General features: G+C 56.1%; 7 protein-coding genes across 7 annotated transcripts in view; 4 read left to right on the top strand and 3 right to left on the bottom strand.

Annotated features, from left to right (window-relative positions):
- Positions 1–2,284, top strand: part of DICSQDRAFT_113734 (uncharacterized protein) — a gene marked incomplete at its 5' end in the record, with an annotated part of 3,355 nt that extends 1,071 nt beyond the window's left edge. Inside the window, 3 exons of the mRNA XM_007371305.1 lie at positions 177–645; positions 697–863; positions 921–2,284. Of these exons, the coding sequence (XP_007371367.1) occupies positions 177–645; positions 697–863; positions 921–1,904 (1,620 nt within the window). The 3' untranslated portion in view covers positions 1,905–2,284. The remainder of the gene's footprint in view (positions 1–176; positions 646–696; positions 864–920) is intronic.
- Positions 2,285–3,569: 1,285 nt separating this feature from the next.
- DICSQDRAFT_72618 (GroES-like protein) lies at positions 3,570–4,905 on the bottom strand (the record flags this gene model as incomplete). The annotated part of the gene is made up of 5 exons (XM_007371304.1): positions 3,570–3,689; positions 3,754–4,181; positions 4,242–4,437; positions 4,492–4,570; positions 4,637–4,905. 5 exons carry the CDS (start codon positions 4,903–4,905, stop codon positions 3,570–3,572), a joined length of 1,092 nt encoding a protein of 363 aa, XP_007371366.1.
- A 688-nt stretch (positions 4,906–5,593) lies between these two features.
- DICSQDRAFT_94297 (FAD/NAD(P)-binding domain-containing protein) lies at positions 5,594–7,699 on the top strand. Its single transcript, XM_007371303.1, has 3 exons — positions 5,594–5,879; positions 6,034–6,205; positions 6,268–7,699. Exons 1-3 carry the CDS (start codon positions 5,858–5,860, stop codon positions 7,535–7,537), a joined length of 1,464 nt encoding a protein of 487 aa, XP_007371365.1. The 5' UTR covers positions 5,594–5,857; the 3' UTR covers positions 7,538–7,699.
- Positions 7,700–7,880: 181 nt separating this feature from the next.
- On the top strand, positions 7,881–11,292 carry DICSQDRAFT_141680 (uncharacterized protein). The gene is made up of 9 exons (XM_007371302.1): positions 7,881–7,967; positions 8,056–8,836; positions 8,883–8,969; positions 9,039–9,281; positions 9,351–10,333; positions 10,407–10,423; positions 10,479–10,580; positions 10,644–10,841; positions 10,904–11,292. Exons 2-9 carry the CDS (start codon positions 8,065–8,067, stop codon positions 11,070–11,072), a joined length of 2,571 nt encoding a protein of 856 aa, XP_007371364.1. The 5' UTR covers positions 7,881–7,967; positions 8,056–8,064; the 3' UTR covers positions 11,073–11,292.
- Positions 11,293–12,432: 1,140 nt separating this feature from the next.
- On the top strand, positions 12,433–14,188 carry DICSQDRAFT_175407 (uncharacterized protein; the record flags this gene model as incomplete). The annotated part of the gene is made up of 11 exons (XM_007371301.1): positions 12,433–12,452; positions 12,522–12,568; positions 12,629–12,792; positions 13,202–13,296; positions 13,350–13,357; positions 13,418–13,543; positions 13,612–13,627; positions 13,690–13,732; positions 13,801–13,809; positions 13,873–13,910; positions 13,993–14,188. The coding sequence occupies 11 exons, from the start codon at positions 12,433–12,435 to the stop codon at positions 14,186–14,188; spliced, it is 762 nt and encodes a 253-aa protein (XP_007371363.1).
- Positions 14,189–14,304: 116 nt separating this feature from the next.
- DICSQDRAFT_184110 (aryl-alcohol dehydrogenase [NADP+]) lies at positions 14,305–16,253 on the bottom strand. The gene is made up of 7 exons (XM_007371300.1): positions 15,867–16,253; positions 15,659–15,805; positions 15,523–15,600; positions 15,216–15,456; positions 15,051–15,158; positions 14,811–14,986; positions 14,305–14,749 (listed from the first exon to the last, which is right to left on the bottom strand). The coding sequence occupies exons 1-7, from the start codon at positions 16,182–16,184 to the stop codon at positions 14,627–14,629; spliced, it is 1,191 nt and encodes a 396-aa protein (XP_007371362.1). The 5' UTR covers positions 16,185–16,253; the 3' UTR covers positions 14,305–14,626.
- A 1,003-nt stretch (positions 16,254–17,256) lies between these two features.
- DICSQDRAFT_175405 (uncharacterized protein) lies at positions 17,257–21,279 on the bottom strand (the record flags this gene model as incomplete). The annotated part of the gene is made up of 6 exons (XM_007371299.1): positions 17,257–18,378; positions 19,244–19,377; positions 19,439–19,511; positions 20,692–20,847; positions 20,913–20,979; positions 21,038–21,279. 6 exons carry the CDS (start codon positions 21,277–21,279, stop codon positions 17,257–17,259), a joined length of 1,794 nt encoding a protein of 597 aa, XP_007371361.1.
- Between the last annotated feature and the right edge of the window lie 2,231 nt (positions 21,280–23,510).

Raw genomic sequence — 23,510 nt, 5'->3', positions numbered from 1 at the left:
TGTCGGCTGTCGACCGTGGACATGACCCTACCGCCACGCGAATCCTATCGACGGACCCGCTCTACAAGGAGATGAAGGAACGGGCCAGAAACGTCAATACGGATGATCCGCACGACTACGTGCGTGAATTGTTCAGACATACGCTCAAGTTACGTCGGCCGTGGTGGAAGCTCGAGGTCCACGAGCAGCGCAAGGATGACACGGGACGCGACCTGGAACCCGTCATCCACAAGTTCGCTGTCGGCGCACCGTACTTCCAGGCTCCCGGTGTGGCTGGACGGTTCACGCGTGGCTACATCGCCCTGCCTGTCAACGATCAAGGTGGAATCAGCAAAGATGCCACGTTTGTGTTTCTGAAGGACGCGTGGCGCGTGGATCACCCCGGGATCGAGCAGGAAGGGGCGACGCTGCAGTTTCTTAATCAACGTAATGTGCCGTACGTGCCGACGTTGGTGTGCCACGGCGACCTCGGGCAGGTCACGCAGTCGCAGAAACACTGGAAGGAGTTGCATCCCGAAGTAGAGAAGGTCCCTCTGAAGACGCACTCGCATTACCGGGTTGTGGTGAAGGAGGTCGGGCTTCCGCTTGAGAAATTCCTGGAAAGTTCTTCCGAGTTATGCTATGCCTTGTATTGTTGTATCAAAGGTGTGTGGCGTTGGTAGCACATTGACTGATTGGCTGACCGCTTGAATTTAGCCCATGCCGCAGCCTTCGATGCTGGCATCATTCATCGCGATATCAGTGCAGGCAACCTGTTGATATACAAGGACGACGAGGGCGAGTGGACTGGGCTGCTCAACGACTGGGAACTGTCGAAGAAGGTGGACAACGAAGCTCCTGAGGGTCGTCAGCCGGATCGCACTGTGAGTACTTCGTATCGCAATGCGCAGGACAGCGGGTGCTGATGTTGTACGTTGCAGGGTACCTGGCAATACATGTCTGCGCACGCTCTCAACGATCCACGTCGTAGGATCGTCATCCAAGACGAACTGGAGTCTTTCTTCCACGTCCTGCTCTACTACGCCATCCGCTTCCTCCCCCATAATCTCCAAGACAGCTGTGTTGGAAAATTCCTGACTGACTATTTCGATGATTACTCGACCTACGAAGGGTACTACATATGCGGGAGGGCGAAGCACGATGCGATGAAGTACGGTCACATCGACCTCGAAACGTACCACGGCCATCAAGACGACAAGACAAAGAACAGTCTCAAGTTCCTTTGGCCGACTCCTCCCGCCAATGCTACGCCCACTGCAGGGCCCCGGGAACAGTCGCCCTCTCCTTCCCCTAGGAGCAGCCCATCCCCCGCCGAGCGCCCGTCTGCGAGTTCGAACAGCAGCATTCCTTCTGGACGCTCACCTTCCCCTCAATTCAGTGCCATTGACGGTTCGGACCTCACTCCGCTGAACTCGGACGACTCCGCTCCTGACGAGGAGCACCCTATCAACGAAATCATCTCGGAGCTGCTGACGTGGTTCCGGGCGTACTATGCCCTGGATGCGGAGCACACTCGTACATCCTCTGCCAGTTCCAGAACAAAGAAGACGTCGAAAGGTATCATCCCAAGCCGGTCTAGGGCGGCCCTGAGGAATGACGGACACCAGGACCAGAAATGGGCTCGTGGGCGCTCCCTCCAGCCCACCGCTGCCAAACTAAAAGAGGACGAAGCCCTCAGAAATAATCTCGAGACGCACGAAGCGATCCTCTCCCTCTTCAACAACTCTTTTGAGAGGGTTTGGCCAGCGAACGATAAGGGCCCTGACAAGAAGCCCGAAGGAGGTTACGCGCCACCGAAGTCTGCGATGCCGTCGGACTCTATACGCACTAGCTCGAAGCGGCGAAGTATGGACGATATACCCGGTGGCAAGCCGCCGCGCCCCACCAAGCGCAGCAGGATCTAGCTGCTCACTCATTCATATCGCTCATTTATATCAGACGCTCACTGCGCTTCCCGGCGGCGAAGACCGCGATGGTCATTCCGGCTGCAACCGTTCTCCTATATAATGGCCACTCCTCGTCACCTCGTCTACTAGCCTCCTTCTCCGTGTTTCGCGCCTTTCTCGTGCTATTATCATTCTCCTTCCTGGCACCCCACCACCCATCCCATCGCCCCATCTCGTCCAGTTTGCCTTCGTGGAGCCACGTCGTCAGACCAGGGGACGCCTTTTATCTCTCCAGCACTCCCCCATCTTTGGCCCCGGGATGCACCCTGGATACCGAGTCACGGCCTTAGACCTGTCTTGATCATACTGTCGCGGTCCGTTGTCATCCTGTGCTACCAGTACATACCCGTATTGCCGATACCCACATAGATTTTTGATGTATCTCATTGACGTTCCCGTCACCTAGACCCGACGTGGGATTGACTGGAGTCTGCGTGCGCGGCGGGGCCCAATTCTGATTCGGACGCCAAGCTGCGAGACCAAGGGGACATATGGACGCACCGGCGTCGTGTCGTCCTCCATGGTGACAAAATCTCAAGGGTTCGCACGAAAAGAATCCAGATAGGTGGACTCTTTGGCAAATATACTGCGTGGAATTATCGAGGTGACCAAGTACAAGTACTCAGTGAGAAAATCAACAAGTTGTGCCACAGCGCGAGAAGTGTGGAATGTACTCGCAAGGTACTACCAAATGCACGTCTCAGGCATTCTCGTCTTCGTTGGAAATAATCTGAGCCATAAGAAGTCTGAGCTTGATATGAGTGTCTTGAGTATGAATTAACCGTACACGCAGCATGATGAGCCAATCACATCCGACAATGGCAACCATTCGAGAGATTTTGTATGCTCACGGAGGTGAGCACCATATTGATGAGCCGCCTGCTTAAGTTATCCTGGGTAGAGAGCTTGACAGAAGTTTCATCCTGGCTGCCAACCTGTTCATGGTCCATTCGGACGTACCTAGCTTGTAGCAAACAGATTATTTAAGAGACCGGGTTGTCTATTACGTATTTATGATCTCGGTCGCTCGTCAAAGCAAGGGAGGAATCCGGAGTTTCGCACACTATACCGCCACATGACTTCAATGTTGAAGCACATTCCAGCGTCATTATATCTGCATGCTCGAGTATGAACGTCTGGGCCTGTCGTATCTTACTGAGGGGAACTGCAGGGAAGATGTCCAAGACACTCTGAGACGGCTATTAAGATAGGTCATCTAGGATGGAGATGGAGGGAGAGTCGCGGGCAAGAGGGAAAGATGCACAAGACTTCAAACATGGGGTGGCATTTGGCTGGTGCAAAACAATACATATGAAGGCCAAGGAGCGATTCATTCATTACGGCCTAGCCGGAGCCCGACGCAGAGCCAGTGGGACAAACGTAAGAGTCCCATGTGCGACATAGCGAGAGTGATGTGTGGTGCGAGACTGCTGGGCGCGCGAGATGGGAATACACGAGCACGGTGAATGTGGTGTGCATGGAGGTTCCGATGATGTTCATCGCAACACCTCAAATTCAGTATCAGTATCAAAGAGTACTTGGTTGCGACAGAGCCTACTTGCGGGGAGCGTTCGTTTAGAAGGGCAGCAGAGCAGATACATGCACAAAGTGGCGCGTACACGCTCACAGGGTCTCGGCAGGATGCACAGTAAGCTTTATCCCGCTGACCAGGCCCTTCGACATCCTCTCCAGGCCCGCATCGACCCCCGCAAGACCGTTCGGAAGCACCTCGAACCTGTTTGGCTAGCAACCAGGTCATGAAATCAGTCCGCTCGGGAACCATAGGCAGCAGTGCGGTATCACGTACCACGATGACGCCCGTTTCGAGCCATCCGGGCAGCCTGTCGAAAATCTCCTTCCCCAGCTCCTTGTTTCCGGGGCTATTGTAGCTGGACCATGAGAGCGCCACCCGCTTGTCCTCTCCCTTCTTCTCGCTCTCCGCGACCAGGTCAGCGAGCCAATCTGCGGCAAAGGGATTGACGTGGACGAACGCTCCACCAGGCGCAAGGACACTGTAACCGAATCGGTGGGAGTCGCGGTCTCTGCCCCAAGGGTCATAGACGAGCTCGATCGTGGTGCCTGCCGTAAGCGACGAGAGCGTGTTCTTGATCTCGTCGAAAGAGAGAGAACGGTCGATGACATGGGTCGCGCCAAGGGACTTGAGGTATTCCTCGTGCTTGATGGATGAGGTCGCGATGATGGGCGAGAAGTTTTGCATACGCGCACATTGAATGACTGTAAGGTGCGCACAAGTCAGTCGCTGCAAATTAAAGAAAGGGATGCGACAGTACGCACCGAACTGGCCGACGGACGTAGAGCCCCCAAGGATGAGCGCAGCTTTGCCCGCATACTTCGTCGTGCCTCCCTCATACCAGGGAGGGGTGAGTTCGGCAGAGTGGTTGCCTTCTCCATGAGCCCAGATGCCGGTGACGGCCGTCGCAAAGGCGAGAGGGATGGTCGCCGCTTCATCGAAAGAGATATTGGCAGGGAACTGAAATCCAGTCAATGAGTTTACACCGTGGCGGACCGCCTGCACAGGACATACCCTCAACACTTCGGCGGCAGGAAATACTGCATATTCCTTGAACGTTGAACGCTTGACGTCGAGCCCGGCACGAACCATCCTGTCCACTCGTGTGAGTGTACTGCGTAATCTGATTTAGAGATGTAACTGAGCAAAGATAACTTACACTCTTTCTCCCTTCGCGACATTGTTGAGCTCAGAGCCCACCTCCTCGATAACACCGGCGCCATCGACCCCGAGGATGAACGGGTATGCAGGTACGAGCGGTCCACCGCCGTTGTCCTTGATAAACGCATCCGCGGGGTTCAACGCAGCAGAAGTGGGCTTGACGAGAACCTCTGTCGGCCCTGGCAGGGTCACGGGCCAGTCGGTGACAAGTTCAAAGGATGCCTTCTCGGCTGGAAGGACGAGTGCTTTCTGGGTGGCGGGAGGCATGATCACGATGCAGGAGGGAAGTCGTTGAGGATGGTAGTGCGGTCGATGAGAAGTCAGGCCGCTGAAGCATTAAATATACTGACCTCGGGTAGTTTGAAGTTCCTACAAGGAAGTTCGAGTAGTAACCGAAGCGCATACTTTGGATCTGAGATCATGTATGCGTGCGAGCGTCAGCTTGGGATAGGCGTCGGATGGCGTCGGATTTGAAGTGGCTCTTACTGCGACTCGTGGCTCAAACAGGAAGCCCTGTACTCCTGGTTCAACGGCTCTGCTGTCCAGATGGGAGGGCATCAATCGTCGGAGAATGGTGTGGGTAGTTGAAGCAACGGAACCGCTGCCCCCTTGAAGCACAACGGAAGCGGAACGAGATATTCCGACTACGTCAGGTCACTGACTTACCAGAAGTGATGGTTAGTATCAGACAATGGAGTGGTTCATGGGCTGCAGTCCTCGCGTGATGGTGGACACAGAAAGACCATGTCTCGCTGACAAGTTGAATGACGCGCACTTACGGTCGAGCCCTTGGACGTTCTGGGAGACAGGAGGAGAACAATATCTTGCGAGGCATCAACTTGCGCGCTTATGACTAACCCAGCCGAACCGGCACACGCATTTCGATCGTGGACGCGTCTCAGTAAGTACGCGTACCGTTCGTGCACTCCGACTCGACCATCGTGGACCGACCCATCTCATGCCCAGCTCACGGTGCAGCGGCTGCCGTGTCCTCGTCGAGGCCCAGTCCAGATCGACTGCTGTTCCCTCAGGCTGTTGTTTTCTCACTGTCGTGCGATGGCGTCCGGATGGCGTCAAGCAGCCGGAATTCACGGAAACCAAAGCCCGCTCGAAGGAGTGGTAGTAGGAGCTTTCCGATAAGGGCAGCTCGTCTTCGTGCACGTTCGCTATCCAGAAGGTTACCTATTCACCTCTACATCGCGTCGGTAAGGGGAGCAGGATGGGATCTTCATCTTCTACAGGTGAGTGTTGATGACGACCACTCCTGGGCCCGCCGTTGTGGTTGTGAAACGACGTCGTGATGCCAATGGACCCCTGGAGACGTCATCTGCGATCGTTCTTGGTCACCCTCATGATCAGTTCGTACGTTGTTCTAACCATCATTGCCTGTTCCAGGAACTGCACCCGCAGCTCCCGAGTCGGAGTCTTCCACCAAACACATTTGCATCATTGGCGTAGGGCCAGTCGGCCTTGGGGCGCTCAAGATCGTCAAGGATTCGCCTCAATTCAAGGAGGGCAAATGGAAGGTAACTGCGTTCGAAGCGCGAGAGAAGATTGGAGGGATTTGGTACCATCATCTCTTTCCCAGTGACATTACATGTATGCTCATCAAGACGATATAACTTCCAGGTTGCCCGCTCCTGCCGAAGGAGATCCTCCACTGACCGCGCTGTACGACTCGCTGACGGCGAACACGCCCCACCCACTCATGTGCTACAGCTCGTACCTCTTCCCACCCGCGACGCCGCTCTACCCACGTGCAAAGGTCGTCCTGGAGTATATCGAGGCCTACGCGAGACATTTCGACTTGAATCCGCACATCCGGTTGCGCACTTCTGTGCTTGCCGTGCACTGGGACGCGACGTCAAGTAAATGGAACGTGACAGTGGCGGGGGAGGATGGGGACGAGACGATCCCGTTCGACCTCGTTCTCGTCGCGAACGGACACTTCCGTGTTCCTCGCATACCGGACCTCAAGGGCCTCGCGGCGTGGATCAAGAAAGGCAAGGTCACTCATACGGCTTGGTACCGCCGCCCCGATGATTACACTGGCAAACTGCTTGTCATCGGAGGCGGGTACAGCGGACAGGACGTCGCTGCAGAGACACAGCCGTTTGCGACAGAGGTCATCCATTCCATCACGAATGCCGCCCCGGAAGACCTAAATGGCGGTAAGCTCAAGAAACGCGGACGCGTGGCCGAGTACCTCGACGCCGACAAGGGAGACGTCGTCTTCGAAGACGGCACGACCGTGTCTGGGATCGACCACGTCGTGCTCGCGACCGGGTACCAATTCAACTTCCCCTTCCTATCCGAACCCGAAGTCGTCGCCGCGATGCCGCCGCGCGTCCCGCCAGTCCCTCCGGTGCTGTACAACTCGACCTACCACGTCTTCCCGATGGCGAAGGCCATGTTCCCGCTCGTCACCTCCTACCCGCCCTCCAGCCTCGCCTTCCTCGGGCTCCCCCTGCGTGTCGCGCCGTTCCCCTTGACCGAGGTCCAGACCCGCGCCGCGCTCAAGGTCTTCGCGGACCCGTCCTCGCTCGACCTCGAGCGCGAGGCCGCGGCCATCGATGCGCGGTACCAGGCGTTCCGCGCGGAGAAGGGCGACAACGAGATCGCGATCGCGGACGCGTGGTTCCGGTTCGGGTTCAAGGAGATGTTCGACTACCGGGACGAGCTGCACGAGTTCATGGGGGACGAGTACCGGGTCCCGGAGTGGGAGAAGCGGCTGTTCGAGCAGAAGGATGCGCTGAGGGAGCAGTGGCGGGAGCTGGAGAGACTTGGGGAGGCCGACGAGTGGTCGAGGGGCGTCGGGGCTCGGGGGGATCCGTGGCAGGAGTGGGCCGAATTCATGTGGAAGGTCCTTCGCCGCGAGGAGTCGAGGGCTTCAGCGTAGTTTCGTGGAGGCAGTGGGTGATGACTGGCCGCAGTCAAGCTTTGGATAGACTTCTCCGAGCTTCTCATTTGCATTTTAATTGGGAACAAGCAAAGATTGCCGGTGGCCGTGCTATTGCAGTATTAATGGGGAATATATTGGTGGGGTCGGCCACACGTGATCGTGGTATGGAGGCATTAGCCGGCGCGACACTCCGGTCCTCGCGCCGCTTGTCGAGCGATGCCTGCTTCGTCTGCTTCCGCCCTTTGCTCACTCGCATCCTTTGTCTTCGGGTCGCTAGCGTGCCCTTGAGTCGTCCAAACCGCGAGGAACCCTCGTCGAGGACCAGCACCAACCGACGAGGAAGTCGAGCAGCAGGAGATAAGTCGGGCGAGTCAAGTCGGGCGAGTCAAGTCGGGCGAGTCAAGTCGGGCGAGTCAAGTCGGGCGAGGTAAGTCGTGGCTTCGTGCTCTTCTGCATGACGCATGGCATGAGCTTCTTTTGATCTCATGCATCTCATGAACTGAAACGAAGAAAAGACCGCATACATGAACCCCTATCCCCATGCACACTGGCGGCAGGGCCAGCGTGCTGCCCATCCCCGTGTCCAGTTGGAGTCGATGCAGACGCACTCAGTCTACCAAGCACATTCAGCTCATCCCGCGCAACATATGATGGCAGCGGCTTCAGAGCCACCGTCGCGGCCGCCCTACGATCCCCAGCCCTTTCGCGAGCTCGAGTCTGCGCTCATAGCTGCTCTTGATAAGATGAACAATAATTCGTCCGCACGCATGGACATGATGGAGATCGCGATTGGAAACCTCGCCAGAGTGACGGATGATGCGCTTCAGGTCGCAAAATCGGCACGTCGGGAATGCAAAGAAGGCTTCGACAGGCTGCAGGGCCACCTCTTGCGCAGCGCACAAGCCTCCATTGTGAAGAGTGAGAGGCTCGCGATGATCTTAGGTGACCCGGAGAATAGGAGCATGGACACGGAACAGCAAAACTCGACACTCATGGGGCGGATTGAGCAGCTCGAGCTCGCGATCACAGAGTTGACAGAAACCGTTGCGGACCCCGATGCGGGGCGTCCTGCTATTGTCAGGCACGAAGCCGCTGTCAACACTAGTCCGCAGAGTCGCCCCACAGTCGATGTCGCTATCGACGCGATAGATCTTGTGCCACCTATTCCGCATGCGGATATGGGTATTCAAGCTGAACAGCCTACCTTCGTCGAAGCCGGAGTCGAGGCGCGTCCGCCGAGTCAGGAGATGGTGTCTACGGGTTCACAAACGGTTTTCACGCCTTCTGCCCACCTTGGTAAGTCCGTAGGCAGTTTGATGTGGCTTTCCTAACGTCTCGACAGTCACGACAATGTCTGGTTTCTATACACCGTCGTTCGTCCCACAACCTCTCGCCCCGGCGTCATGGAGTCCCATTGACACAGCAAGTGGTGAGCAAAATCCGCCACACAGTATGCCTCAGCTTGTTGAAGCTGTCTCTGCGCCGCCAATGAGCGCAGATAGTTCGATCTCGAGAGCTACCAGCAAGGCTCCATCTCCCCCTCCCCGACCTACGACGAGTGCGAGAACGAGCATGAGCATGAGCACGGCCGTCCCTTCCACCTCGCGCACTCAGCTTTCGCCCCGGCCTAGCTCCATCTTTGACGAACAAGAGATTATGGATGAACTCGATAACGTGTCTCAGTATCCCACCTCTCCTGTTGGCGCGATCCCCCAGAGCCCTCCTCGCACCTCTCCAATCCGTGCGCCCCTTTTCCCCTCTGCCCGTAATCATGGTACCTCATCCAGATTCCCGCCTCACATTCCTGCAGCAAAAGAGCCTGGGCCGTTCCCATCTCCTCCCGGGTACGATGTTGGAAACGAGTCTCCTACCAAGCCGTCGCATGGTGCCGGGATCTTTTCAGCGAGTGGGACAGCAGCGCCCCGTCCGCAAGATAGTCCGCTACCCAATGGCTTCACCAGACTCAGCGCGAGATCCTCGCCCCCACCTCTGTCTGCTTCTGCGTCTGACTCGTCTCTCTCGAGCGTAAGCTCGAGCAATCCATCGCCGCCGCTCGCTCCGCAACGTCCCCAACCTCGTGTGGCACAACTCCGGCCGGCGCAACTACCCCCGCCTCAACTCGAGCCATCTCCATCCCTCTCACCCTCTCCGCCTTCTCCGTATCTCCAGCCTGCGGTCCCGCCTACGCCACCGCCGCAGCTACAAGAACTACAAGAGCACTTATCTTCTGTCCTATCGCCTCTCACGCGCGCCTCCTCCCTTTCGTCCATGTCCTCCCTGTCCTCCCTGTCAACAGCGATACATCCCGAACCAGCCCATACTCAGACGTCTCAGCCACAGAAGAGGCCAAAGCAGTATGCCGCACGCGGCGGAAAGACCGGAAAGAGCGCGAGCGCAGTCGTGCGCGTCAAGAAAGAGCGAGGCGAGGAGATGCCGCTCACGAGCGCACGGCCCGCGAAACGCCGTAGGACGCTAGGGACGGACGTCGAACTCAAAGACGAGCCTGGTAATTCTAGCTCTGCTTCTGCTTCTACGTCTGCGGCCGTGAATTCTGGTCGGGGAACCTCTACGCGTGGTCGGGGACGCGGAAGATCCAAAGGAAGAGGGGGAGGGGGAGAGAACGGAGGAGGGAGAGGTGGAGGGAAATCGTCACAGCAGCAGCTGCTAATTACGCCGATCAAGGAACCGGTGCAGCAGCAACAGCAGCCGAAGACACGGTACGAGCCGCCGATGATTGGAACGGACTGCCCGTGGCCGGGTAAGGTCTTGGGCGAAGAGACGTCCAGGCGGGAGGTGCGTCGAACGCTTGCGGGCCGGTTCTGCTTCGGGATGTGTTAGCTCATGTTTGACTGCTTTGCATTCGCAGTTCGTGCAGTGCGACAAGTGAGTCCCCCTCTGAACTGGCTGGGCGGTGTTGTAGTTGACTTGCTTTAAATAGTTGCGAAGGGTGGTACCACTTCGGGTGTGTGGGCATAATAACGGGAGACCCTCGGCTCGACCCGAGTGCACAGTTTTACTGCCCGCCATGCGAGACTTCCGAGTGAGTCCTTCCTCCTACTCTCCGCGCTCTGCAGAATATACGCTGACCCGACGTGGTGCGTAGGGCCGTACAAATACAGCGAAGAGCTGAGCGTTACAAGGCCGCGGCGTGTCTCCGTCCAGACTGCGACTTTCCTGGCGCGGCGGAGGACACGAACGAGTACTTTGTAGATCGCATCATCGGGCGCAGGCCGTTCAAGCCCGAGATCGATACGGATGTCCGCGAGTCGACGGAGTACATGTGGCTGGTCAAGTGGGACGGGTGCGTCCAGTTTCTCTCTTCTCTCCTTTGCTGAGTGGGTATCAATCAATGCGAAATGGCAGATACAAGGCGGACCTAGCGACGTGGGCGGCGAACGAGCACCTAGGCGAGTGTGGCAAGTTCATCGAAGAGTTCGAGCAGGCGGCCGAGATAGAGGGTCGTGACCTCGACGCGCGCGACAATACGATCCTGCTCAATGAGGCTGCCGCCGCAGGCTGGGCAGGGCCATGATACCGTTATTCTTCCTGATTCTTGTCCTCTAGCCGTCGTCCCTTTTAAGTTCTTTCAGCTTCCCTTCTCGCTCTCCCGTTCGCTACACTCTTAATGCACCTAATCGCCGACCATTTTCGCTGTGTCACCGTCAGGTCTCCGCTTTCGCACCGCATCGCTAGTCGTATCTTGTAGCATACCCCGCGACGTTAGAGTACAATATTCACTGCCCTGTGTTGCCCTTGAATCTGCAGCGCCTGCTGCAGGTACTCTCGCTCGAGCGCCCCATACTGATGGTACTTCGTGTGTTCAACTTGGTGAGTGCCTGATACTCTGCTGCGATTGTCTTCATGCTGACTGTGGAAAAGATCGCGCAAGTGAGCTAAAGTTCTCAGCTCACATTCTGACTGTGGGAAGCGGAGATATCCGCGGCCTCTAGCGGGTGCCTTTTACGTGAGAACCGCTGCGCTTGGCAGTACAGACCACACAGCTATGCGGCAAGTGTTGCCCGATTCAGATCATGGTTATCCATGTGTAAAGCTGATTGTTGACCTCCTATTAGCTCACCGTCAGCGACTTGACTGTATGTGCTATCCCCCTGAAATGCTGAGGCCGCAGGTACACGAGTCCGCGGCGAGTTAGTAGCTACGCTCGACCACGGAAAAGGCAGCCTCGAACAAGAGTTGAAGAGTTAAAATGCGCCCTCCGTCGAACCTTGTTGAGCGGCTGCGACGATAAAACGGGAACGCCAAGGAACATGGAGAACAATCCTCCGGAGATTACGTCCCTTGGCGGACAAACTGGTAGTGGCGCCTTTACTTACAGAGCGTTGATCAGAAGGCCGCGTCGCATGGAACCACTGCAGCCGCGACAGCTCTGCCCGAGCCTGCCGTGGCTCCCGAAGAGGCGTTCCGGTCTCGAGTAGGCAGCTCGGCTTGTGCGTTGACAGAACCGTACGCAACGTGGCCTGCGGCGTCTCGGACAGCCGTGGCAGCGATCCCAGCTGCTGAAGTCAACTTGAAGGTGTAGATCTCCCGTCCTATGTCCAAGGAGTATAAGATCTCTCGCACAGCTCTGCAGATGTGGACAAGTGTTCCTCAAGATATTCGTAGGTCGGTTCCCAGTCAGATATCCATGATGGAGTAGATTGCTCCCATACCTACCGGATAGGAACATATAGACCGAAGTTGCTCACAGGTAAGGAATCCAGAAGCCTATTCTCGTCCTCAGACTCAAACTCAAACTCAGCCACTCTTGAGGACCACCCTTTGTCTGCGCTGGGCTCGCGACCCTCTCTAAGCCCCGTCCTTCGTCTGCTTGCCCATCTCTTACTTCGTGCCGGCCACTGTCGTGCGGGCTCACGCCTTCCTCAATCCATGCCATGAACAGCATCCTTGTGATGTGAGTGACTGTGGTCGCTGAGCCTGAGCTGCCCATTTGACTGACATGACCGACCTGCCCCTATCGCAGCGCCGAGTCAGACCATGACATCCGCATCGCATCCGCCATAGCATTCGGTGAGCATCTCGACAAACGTCGGCCGACCAGTGGGGTTGAACACATGTTATATTCCACAGGCATTCTCTACTTTGACTACACCCTGACATATTCTGCCGAAGTAGAAAGGTTCTGGAAGGGTCGCTTTTCCTTTGCCTCTTTCATTTTCTATTTCAACCGCTATTTGGCGCTATTTGGCCACATCCCTGTCTTATACGAATTTTATGGTACTCATAACCAAGAAGTAAGTTTGCTACGCGGGTCTATGAATGATGATTCGCTCATATATTCTGCCGATATAGCTGTAAGTGCTGGAGGAGGCAATGTGATGGTTATCATGGCTGACACCTCTTCGCGTGAAGGTGCTCGAGGGTGCAGATGTACCACCAGCTGCTAGCCGGGATCACGCAAGTCATCGTCGCAGGTACGTCTTATACCTGGCTTTTTTTTTCACTATTGGCACTTACTACGTGGCCAGGATTGCAATTATTCCGTATACACGCTTTGTATCATGGGAACCGTCGGATAACTTCCGCGCTCTCCTGCCTGTGTCTCGTTTGCTGCGCCATCAGTGCTGTGAGTACGACCCTCTCAAATATCCATACCCATGATACCTACACAAATCGTCTGCCGGTGCTTGTACTGTTCTCTAGTGGGCGGTATCGCAGGCTTGGCACCAGCCTTCTGGTGACAAGACCATGGCAGGCATACCGGGGGTCGGTTGCGACCTTACAATGACTGAGGCTCAGTAAGTCCAACCTTGCCTGCTGCTAAGTCCCCACACTGATTTTTGCCCCGCAGAGGCAAATGTAAGCATTATATCTCGGCTTGTGTGTTACACGATGTCAAAGCTTACGACGTGACTCTAGACCTGTCGTTTGTCTGGGCGAGCGTGCTAGCTTGGGATACAACCGTATTCGCACTGACGGTGTATCGAGTACTCGGAAGCGGATCGCGGTGGCGAGGGAGCTTGATGGGCGTGTTGCTCCGCGATGGTGAGTTTCACGACGAATGAAGACGAATAGGACGCTGAATTCAGGCCTTTGCATCGTCTGAATATCAGGGGCATTTTACTTTGCGTATGTCGTCTTGACCAGAGCCAGATAACTCCCAACCTGACCTCATTGCACGGAACGCGTAGGGTGCTACTCGTGTGCCATATGTGCAATATCTTGACATGTCTTGTATGTTGTTCCCTCCCCACCTCCAGACACCCTTCTGATATCGATTGCCAATATTACTGCACCTTTAGCTCGCCCAAGTGAGCGCGCCCGAGTAGCCCAGCAGGAAGCCTCAACACTGAGTACTGATCGGTACCCCACAGGCTGTGACTCGTGGCATCAGCGTAACGATCACGAACGTGTGCGTCCTTCCCTCCACAATCCCGCCGTGCTCTTCCACTCTAGGTAGTGACACGCTAATCGCCTTCCTCTTGCGCATCTAGCATAGCAAGCTCCCTCATCACGCGCCTCATGCTCAATCTTCGCGACCCTCGGCTGCTACGAAACCAGAGCAGCGGCGCCACGGAGCTCAGTGACTTGCCCTGGCGCGCAAACACTGGCCCGCATGGATCTTCCGCCAAGTCAACAGGTGTTTCATCGTACGGGACGTCGTCTGAGGGAGGTTCGTCGGGGCCGTAGGACAAGTGAGGTGTCGTGTTCTCCCAGTGCTCCACTGACTCTGTATCGATATCGAGTTCGAATACCCTGACACTGTTGCTTGATAGTTGAGTTGTGGCTTACAAATTGTATGTACCATATCGTTTTGATAAAACTATCTTGGGAAGGTGAGATCTGTAACCGTATGCGGCAGCAGAACTGTACGAGCACATCCTCAAAGCTCGAAGTTGTCGCTGAAATGTTGGGTCGGTACACGCAGGCTAGCCATAGGCGTGACTGACTTCATCAAGGTCCATGTTCGGCATTTTCGTCGAGGATACTTGTTCTCACTTTCTTCGAGCATCTTCGAGCCGTCGCAGAGTGAACCTTAAAACCACATGAACATTGATTGATGAGGTACTAGTGACGACTCGAAATACTGCGAGGGCAGGCTCCACGCTGGGGCGCGGTTTGCTAGTATCATAAGCTCGGCATGACAGCATTCCCCGAGTTCTGCTGATTCGGACGGATGGCCGCACGTTCAGGCCACAAGTCATACTGGCCTGCATTGGCGTAGCCAACATTGTAGGACGTCCCGTCGCCCTGATAAAGAATCGCCCGATCAGCATATATCTCGTGTTCTGCGGATGATATCTAAGCTCACAATCATGTCGTAAGGGAAGCCAGCACGGAAAGGCACGGCGCCTTCTATCTTGCGGATGTGCTCCCCGGTGAGCACGATATCGAGGGCCTCAAGGTTGGCATACAGGTGCTCGACCTTTCGCCCTCCGACGATGGGGAATACGTACGGAATCTTCTGCATCACATACGCAATGGCAACTGGACGGTATGAATACGTGAGTCAAACATTTCCATGCCGTGTAATTTAGAGAATTTGGCTCACCAGCTTGAACAGTCTTCGCCCCAACCTGGGCAGCTACTTCCTCTAGAACCTTCACGACCTTGCGCTCGTCCTCAGTGCGCTCCCAGTTAGGAGACAAGACCGTCCGTCCTAATGATACGCAAAAGTCAACGGATGCTATCGCTACTAGTTGCACATCGCACTCACCCTTCTCGCCTGTCTCGCGGCGCTGGCGCTCCTCCTCGTCCGTACGGATCTTACCGGAGGCAAGCACATTCCATGGGGCGAGCGCCATGCCTTCGGCCTTGACCATTGGAAGAATATCACGCTCGAGGTCACGGTGCATGACACTCCACAGCCCCTGATAGATGCAGAAAGGGGTCTTGCCGTGGTCACGTGCATATTGGTTGGCGCGGCTGACAATCCAGGACGGGGCGTCGGATATACCCTGCATGATGGATCATGTACCGAGGGCTTGAGTAATACTGGAGGTGGGAGAGATGTGGGAACATACGAGGTACAGGACCTTGCCCGCCAGAACAAGGGCATGGAGACCATTCATGACCTCCTCGACGCTAGTCTGCCAGTCCCACTAGTCGGCGTACAACAACGTCAGTAACGGTCATGCTATAGATACAGCCCTTACTGACCCAGTGTACATAGAGTATGTCAATGTAGCTGGTCCGAAGCTTCTTGAGGGAATCCTCGACGGAGACATGAAGAGATTTCATATGGTTCCCGACATATGCCGAATGCTGCTTGACGTCCTGGCGACCGCGTTTGTAATTGGTCGAATACTGACAACATCGGCAACCCGGTTAGCACGCGAATAGCTCGGTGTTGCCTCGAGCCACCTACCTTGGTAGCAATGATGATCTGGTCCCTGATACCGCGGGTCTCCATCCATTCCCCGATGAATGCCTCAGAACTCTCGTCCTGATAATTGTTGGCCGTGTCGATGAAGTTACCGCCAGCCTCGTAGAAGGCGTCGAGAAGCTTGAAGCTGGATTGCTTGTCCATAGCTCCCATGCCATAACTGGCCCACTTGTCTCCGATGCTCATACCGCCAAGGCAGATGGGCGAGACGTGGACCCCAGCCTTGTCGCTGAGACGGCGGTGGCGGCCAAGCTTGGTCGGAGGCGCTCCGGCGGGGGCCCAAAGGTGCGCAGCGGACATGTTGGTGGACGATGAAGTGAGAGATAGAAGTACGACGGAGAGTGCTGGGAAGTCTACAAGGCAGAAGACAGTGGTGATGTGTTGCAGTCGGCCTTCCAGCCATAGGCCTGGGATTATATATGTGCGATGCGCTTAGACGCGAAGATTCTAGGTTCTTACTCCCATGCCGCCTGGAAAAGCAAGCCAGCTGAACGCGTCAGACCGGCAGCCACTGAACACAAAGCTGCATAATGGCATCTTACCTGTGGCCCGTGGATAACGAGATCCCGGAGGAACAGGGCTTCGTGAGCCGAACGCAAGTGTAATTGCCCTCGCGGCGAGGAGCGGCTTCTGCACAAGCCGTAGCTTGCGCATTGTTCAATGCCGCCACTGGAGGAGTGTGAATTAACAGGCGACAGTCGGATCAGCATACAAGCCAGGAATAATAGGGGGTAATGCGGGAATGTTTCCCCTTACGGGAAGTGTTTATGCGCGCTTCATATTCCGATCGGTACATAGATCGGTTCGCCCACTCTTCTTCGCCGGTCGGTATATTACGCTGGGGGGAGCATGACGTTGAACCATACGGCGACACATGCCGATGTTGTGTTGGCGTAATCAACGACCCGCCGAATGACGACGCAAGCACCGAGAAGCAGTTCTACGCGCGATTGAGTCGCTCGAGAGCGGAATGCCCCTTCTAGAACTCAAAGATCGTCAACTCAGGCATAACTAGAAATAAGGAAACTCACATCACATTAGACATGATCAGTCCGGGTGGGAGGCGGCACAAGGGAGAAGCGATAGTACGTCTTACATTACGAGCATGAATGGCAAAGTACAATCATCGCACACAGCATATACATAGTATACAACCACAACAAGCAGAGCCCAGAGAAAGCAACTCGACGAGTCTAGAGGTGCACCGGCGCGCCGAAACATAAGCATGAATGGTCCTCAAGCCCTGAAGATTCGAAGAAGTCGACTCTCCGTCACGATCCTCGTCCGACATAAAGGACACTCTCTCGTGCTGTTCATGATCAGATCGGAGCACCCTCGACACATAGCCAGATGTCTGTGTACGACCTATGCTTTAGCTGACACATTGCACGCTGAGATGCCAGACCACGCACCCGCAGTCGACGATTGCGATATTCGCCTCTTCATCCTGACAGATAACACATAGCCCCGTCCGCTCGAGACGGGACGCCATCGCCTGCGCCTTGGGCGTGAGTGTGCTGGCAGGCGGGGGAGTGACAACACGTGTAGGCGGCGTGGACGCCTGCGGAGGAGAACCCGAGTCCTCTCCCGTCGCCGGTTGAGGAACAGGCATCTGCACACCTTCTCCTGTGCCGGCGGGCTCAGGGATAGGTATCTGCACATTAGCTCCCTCCCCGTCATTGCCCTCCGCACGCGCTGGTCCTGGGGATGCGGGGTGCGACAGGCCGGCTTGAGACGCCGAAGCCAGAGATTCCTCGCGTGCACGGCGCATCTGTTCCTCATACTCCCTCTCCGCCGCCTCTTCTGCCGCCTTGCGCTCCCGCTCGGCCTTCTCCTGCTCGATGAGCGTCTTCACACGTGAGACGAGCTCGCCCTTCTCCACGACGAGGCGGGCTGTGACGTGATTCTTGAAGAGGATCTCCTTGAGCGAGCCGATCGAGAGCGCCGCGACCTGCTCGTCCGACATCTTCAGGAGCTCGTCGATGCTCGGTACGACGACAGGGCGTGCGGGGGAAGTTCCGCGCGGAGTGGACGACGTCGACGCTGCGCGGGGACGTTGCGGCGGTACGTTGAGGTGGTCGGGGCGCGCAGATTGGCTATATCGTGGGGGCGCGCCTGGAGGTGGAGCGTATTGTGGATGTGGATGCGGATGTGGATGGGCAGTACTAGGGCGAGGCGCCTGTTGTTGTGGCTGTTGTTGCCGCGTCCGAGGGTCAGTCTGACTATGAGGGCTGTATCTACTAGGACCGGAATTAGTGCGCTGGCGCGGTTGGTATTGAGTGTATTGCGGGTATTGTTGGTACTGCTGCCGTTGCTGATATTGAGGCTGAGGCTGTTGTCGTGGGGGTGGCGTTGAGGACGTTGAAGTCCGGTCGCCCGACATCGCATCCATTGCGCGAGTGAATATCCCGCGCGGTCGATTGCTTGCGCGGTTCGGTATTGAGTGCTTCCTGTAGTAGCTCTCGTTCGCATGTGGCAGGCATCCTTCGGGAGTCTAAATCCATAAGGTAAGTATGTAAACCGGCAACACCGATTTCGGTATGGGGAATAGAGAAGGCTCAGATGCATGCGCAAGCCGGAGATGGCCAATATCGTTGGACAGAGCACAAGGAGTATCAGGACGATTAAGTCATCAAGAGTCCCGGTGACGACGTTATTAGATTGCGAGATGAGAATTAGTCGTCGCGTAGTCCTGTGGTTCGGATTGTGACCGGGATACACGAGCGAAGAGGTGCCCGACGTCGATAAAATGGAACCTGGGATCGTCCACTCATGCGGTGAGACAACTGAGGGTCTTCTGATCCAAGCACCGACCGCACTTTACGAGAACTTCCACCGTCGAGCAGAGGAACTAGACCGGCTATGCGACGTCAAGAAGACGAGACTCGTAGATGGCCGGGCATGACTGAAGTCATGAGACGTAACACAACTCAACGCCACATGTTTCCGAAGACAGATGGCTGACGGGAGGAATGACGCTGTGTGCGCCCGCTGCCAAGCAGCGAGAACGTGAGTGGACGAAAGGATGACGGTGGGCCTTTGAGGCAGGGTTCCGAACGTGCCTCGTGCCCTGCTACCCTGGTCCCATGCCGTGAACACTTCATCCCACTTCAAGCGGACGCGCCCCACCCGACGGCGCAGAACGAGAGCGAACATGCAGGGAAGGGGAAAGGTGAGGTAGGGGCCACAACTGCAAAGCAAACAACAAGCCAGATTGAGTCGCAGCTCACATTTAAGCCGCAGCTTCAGGAGGAGATGCACAAGTGTAGAGCATGACCCAGGATATGAGCCAAGCAGGCAAGAGCGAAGGCGACGGGAGCGGGATTTCGCAGAGCGGTAGAAGAGGAAAATAGACATACCCTTGCTGCTACAAGTCTTTCGATAAACTCGTCCTTCTCCAGAATGCCGGAGACGTCGATATTGTAGGCCTTTGCGTACTTCTTGAGCTTGGCCATCGGCAACTGCTTAAGCTGCCCCTTCCCGCTTGCGGTGACTACGCATGCGTCCTTCTCAACTCTCTCATATCCATCTCAGAACGAGCGGCAAGCACATACTTTGAAGCATCTCGATGCAGAACGCACATACTGGCATTGGATCGTATCCGACCGTGCTCCCGGCATCCGCGTCCTGGCGTCTTGGCATGAGCGCCTGGTAATCCGTACATGAATGGCAATACAAGTATCCTGTGAAACCCAAACATACACAAGATGCCTTCGATAAGCCTCGCTCATGAGCGTGAGCATAGGACTTGACGCACCACAATGATTACACTTCCTCGATCGCGCAAACAGAATATTGAACTCCTTGTTGCATTTACGGCAGGACGACTCGTTCGCGGTGTACTCGGGTGCAGGACCACTTAGCAGCGGCATTCCCCTTCCATCCGACATGGTGAGCAACGATTGGGCGGTCGAAGGAGAATACGTATACGTGGTCAGACAGGCTGATGTATATAAAGCAGTTTACAATAGCAGTGGTGGTCGTAGTAAGCATGGCCGGTGCCGGTCCACTCGTCTGTTCCAGCACCTTCGGCAAGCGCCCATTGTTCCGGCTTTCTCGGGATGTAACAACAGGCGCCTCGTGCCTGTCGTCGCCCATCAATCCTGTTGTCTCTTCGACCTGTCGATTTATTGTGGCCCACTATTGTTCCCGTGGTCTTGAGGCAACATGGGGCTGGAGGTTGCGAGAGAGATAAAATAGGTCCGATGAAAGTGGTCGATGCGGAACGTTAGATTTCCAGTATGGTTGCACCGCGGTCAGCCGTGTATGGCGTCGCGGTGAGCACCACGTGTGGCAAACGCCCAAACTTTTTTTTTAGCGGAAATAACTCCAGAAGCGCTAATGGCCTCACGTGTACTGGTGGAGAGTCCCAAGCTCTCATCTCGAGGTGAAAGTGCCCCAAGGCCATCTTAGTGATACTTTGAGAAGGGTTATAGGTAGCTCAGAGTACTCCGACAACGTTGAGATCCCCCGGCGCGACGTACGTGGGGAGCACGACGACAAGCCTCCGGAGACGCGCTTGGACGTAGTACCTATAAGCGAAATTTCTCGGGAAAATCCGCAAAGCACAAAGTTCGACGCGTAGGTGAGCCGATCCACTGCGGCGCCATACACGGCTTGACTATGGTGCAACCATACTGGAAAACTGACGTTCTGGGTCGATGAACAATAAATACTATGTGAGTACAACATGTGGCACTAGCGATACATAATGCATACTCCCGCGCGAGGGGACATGCTTAAAACCCATTGACCTGCAAACCAGAACCACAACTCCAGCAAACTATCTCGTTTCTGACCTTGATACCGCCTTCGCCCTTGCCTCGAGGATCGCAAATGCCGTCACGATCGCATCCAGTATAGGCAAGCCATCCTCCAGTATGTCCACTGTGAACTTCGTCCCATCCACCTTACTCGCGCTTCGCGACATCGCGATGACCTGGCCCGTCTCACAGTCGGTGACCTGTTCTCGCAAGGTGAGTACTCATTACGAAGTCTGCACCAAACATGTTGCCATGCAAGACTCACCGACCAGGTGTACTTCGACCTCGTCCACGCATACTGCCTCCCATTCGGTGCGTGCATCCGCCGCGATCTGCCCGGCGCACACCCCCGTCAGCCCATATAGCACACAGATCGTGAGACATACGCACAATGAGAAGGTGTGTTCCCGTTCCAGCCACTCGTTCAAGCCCCTCCTCTCGCCTCCAATCGTTAGCTCGTGAGTATACGCAGAGGTCTCGTATGTCGCCACGATGTCCCCCGTCGCATCGCGCACCGTCGTCAACGACCCGCCTAGCAAGTGCGGGGTCTTGATGTCATACAGTACTTGGTAGGTCGCCGTGTTGACGACGACCGAGTTCAGCGGGCGGTCCGTGAATGTGAGTTGCAGCATCTCTCTCCGTTATCGGCGTGGCGAAGGGGTGCGATGCGTTTTTGCGTTCAAGAATCTGGGTTCGGGTTCGGATTCAAGTAGGAGCGCGTCTGGAAAGATGTTCCAATATATATCGGCGTTGGTGTGGGTGTCCAGGTTGCAGCTGTGGGTGTATCGGCGGGCCCGCGCCTGAGTGTTTCGAAATCGACCGCTCACGCAACCCAGGCCGAGCTGTATATATGGTTCCGGCCCAGGCTGCGTCAGGCGGTCCGAGGGAACACCCACTCGTCATCATGGCGGCGCCCAGCGCTCTCGCTCAGTATCAGGTGTGGGAGCGCAGAGCTGTGGGAGCAGTTCACAGCTGCGCTGTGTTGCTGCACGGACCCGCTGATGGAGATAAGTACTGTACGTCCTATCGTCTTCATGTTCCTCCTTCATGCCCCGTTGATTTGCACGCTGTTGTGTTTATCGTCCAGGATCCAAATGTCCTTCGCGGTCGCGGAATGCATAAGCCGACAATCCAACGGGCACCCGCGGGCTTGACATCCGTCGCAGTTTATGGCCGGAAGGAGCGAGCCCTCCGTTGTCGGCGTACCTCAGGAGAGAGAGCCGAACCGGAGATGTCTCCGGGTTTCAAAGGCACTCGGGCGATGAGAGTGGAAGCGCCTCGATGCCCCTCCATCGAAACGTGGCCTGTGGCTGTGTCTTTGGTACGCTTGACAAAGGACGAGCAATGCATGTGGTGGACCTGCAAAATGCTGACGCATTTCGCGTCGATTGCCGCCGTAGGCCTCGGAGATCATTCGATGGACCTACGGACGCATTTTCGCGATTGCTACACACTTCGTACATCTGTTCTTGCATTTGAAGTGATATCGACACGGAGGACAACTCAGAGCGCCGGAGGGGAAATCACTATAACATGTTTGAGTTTGAGTCGGAGGATAGCTCACAATGGCTGTATCTCGTCTATCCCTCATAGTCAGCCTCACTTACAGCGGCTACTACGTTGTGGGAACCAGAGGCGCATCGACACTGCTCCATAGCCGTGTTGGAGCCCGGACAGCCTACTACCGCCTGCTTGCAGCTCGGCGACCTGCCGCCCCGGCGCGGTGGACGAACCGCATCATTTCAGGTCCGGCCGTGAGTCCGGAGAGCAGCGGGACCGGTCAGCGTCGGCTACCGCATAAAGGCCACAATAGGAGGACGATGAAATGTACCGTGACTGGCTTCAAGTTTGAAATGCGCGACTGTGCGTCCAGTGGTATTGAGCGCGGCGGTTCGGAGCATAAAGCATCCGGACACGATACTCTCTGTCGCGTGCGATACAGAACATCGTCCTCGGGCATGAAACTCTGGATGTCTCTGTGCTAGCGGTAGAGCGTCGCGCTGATTCTGAACGCCGCGATATGCAGGCCGCGGGCGTCGCACATCGTCGCGGCATCATGCGTCCCAATGCATCCCGGGCAGTCGAACCGATGGAGTGTCTGACTTGTCGTGGTCTTCATGCCTTTGGGCCCGTTGTTCGCGGGAGGCAAAGATGAGCGTTTTAGCCATGTTGGAGGATGAGGTAGAATCGAGTAGCCTACAACGAGGTATGTAAACCTCTGGGATATCGGGCCAGGGAGGTATCAAACCTCCCAAGCCCCTTGCACGTGCTGATACCTTACCAGTGGCCCCAGTGTCGCCCTACCGACCGTCCGTGCGCCCTCCTGTCCCATCAATTAGAGATAGACGACGCGTGAGCACGCGTTCATGTGCCCCTTCTCAATATGATGACGCTCAAACACTCCAGTACGCCGCGGTAAGATATAAGGCGGCAGAGATGGGGTACGAAGAGCAAGGGACGGAGAACATATTGAACGGTGTGGACAGAGCAGGGGAGGAGGGACTGTTAGCTGGAGCAGTGGGGACGCATGTCATCGTATGGCGCTAATCACAATGTATGTCATCGTGTGGCGCTAATCACATTAATCACAACCGATACCCGATGACCGATGACCGGGCCCCTTACCGGGTCCACAGCACGACCTTGCGAGCCTGCGCGCGGGAAGCGGCTGGTCACAGGTAGGAAGGCGGACGATGGCAGGCGGAGCAGGCGGGAAGTGGAAGACAGGAGGCGGGAGACGGTGCAGTTACCACATCGCGACGTGCCAGGACGGCGATGGGAACCCGATCGCGTCCGACCTCAACGTCTGGATCCAGACGGGCGCGTACGTGCTCATCGCGTACTCGGAGATCTTCGCGTCCAT

The sequence above is a fragment of the Dichomitus squalens genome, assembly GCF_000275845.1.
Source record: "Dichomitus squalens LYAD-421 SS1 unplaced genomic scaffold DICSQscaffold_97, whole genome shotgun sequence".
NCBI lineage: Eukaryota > Fungi > Basidiomycota > Agaricomycetes > Polyporales > Polyporaceae > Dichomitus > Dichomitus squalens.
Note: the sequence above shows the minus strand (reverse complement) of the source record. Positions and strands in the feature narration are given on the sequence as shown.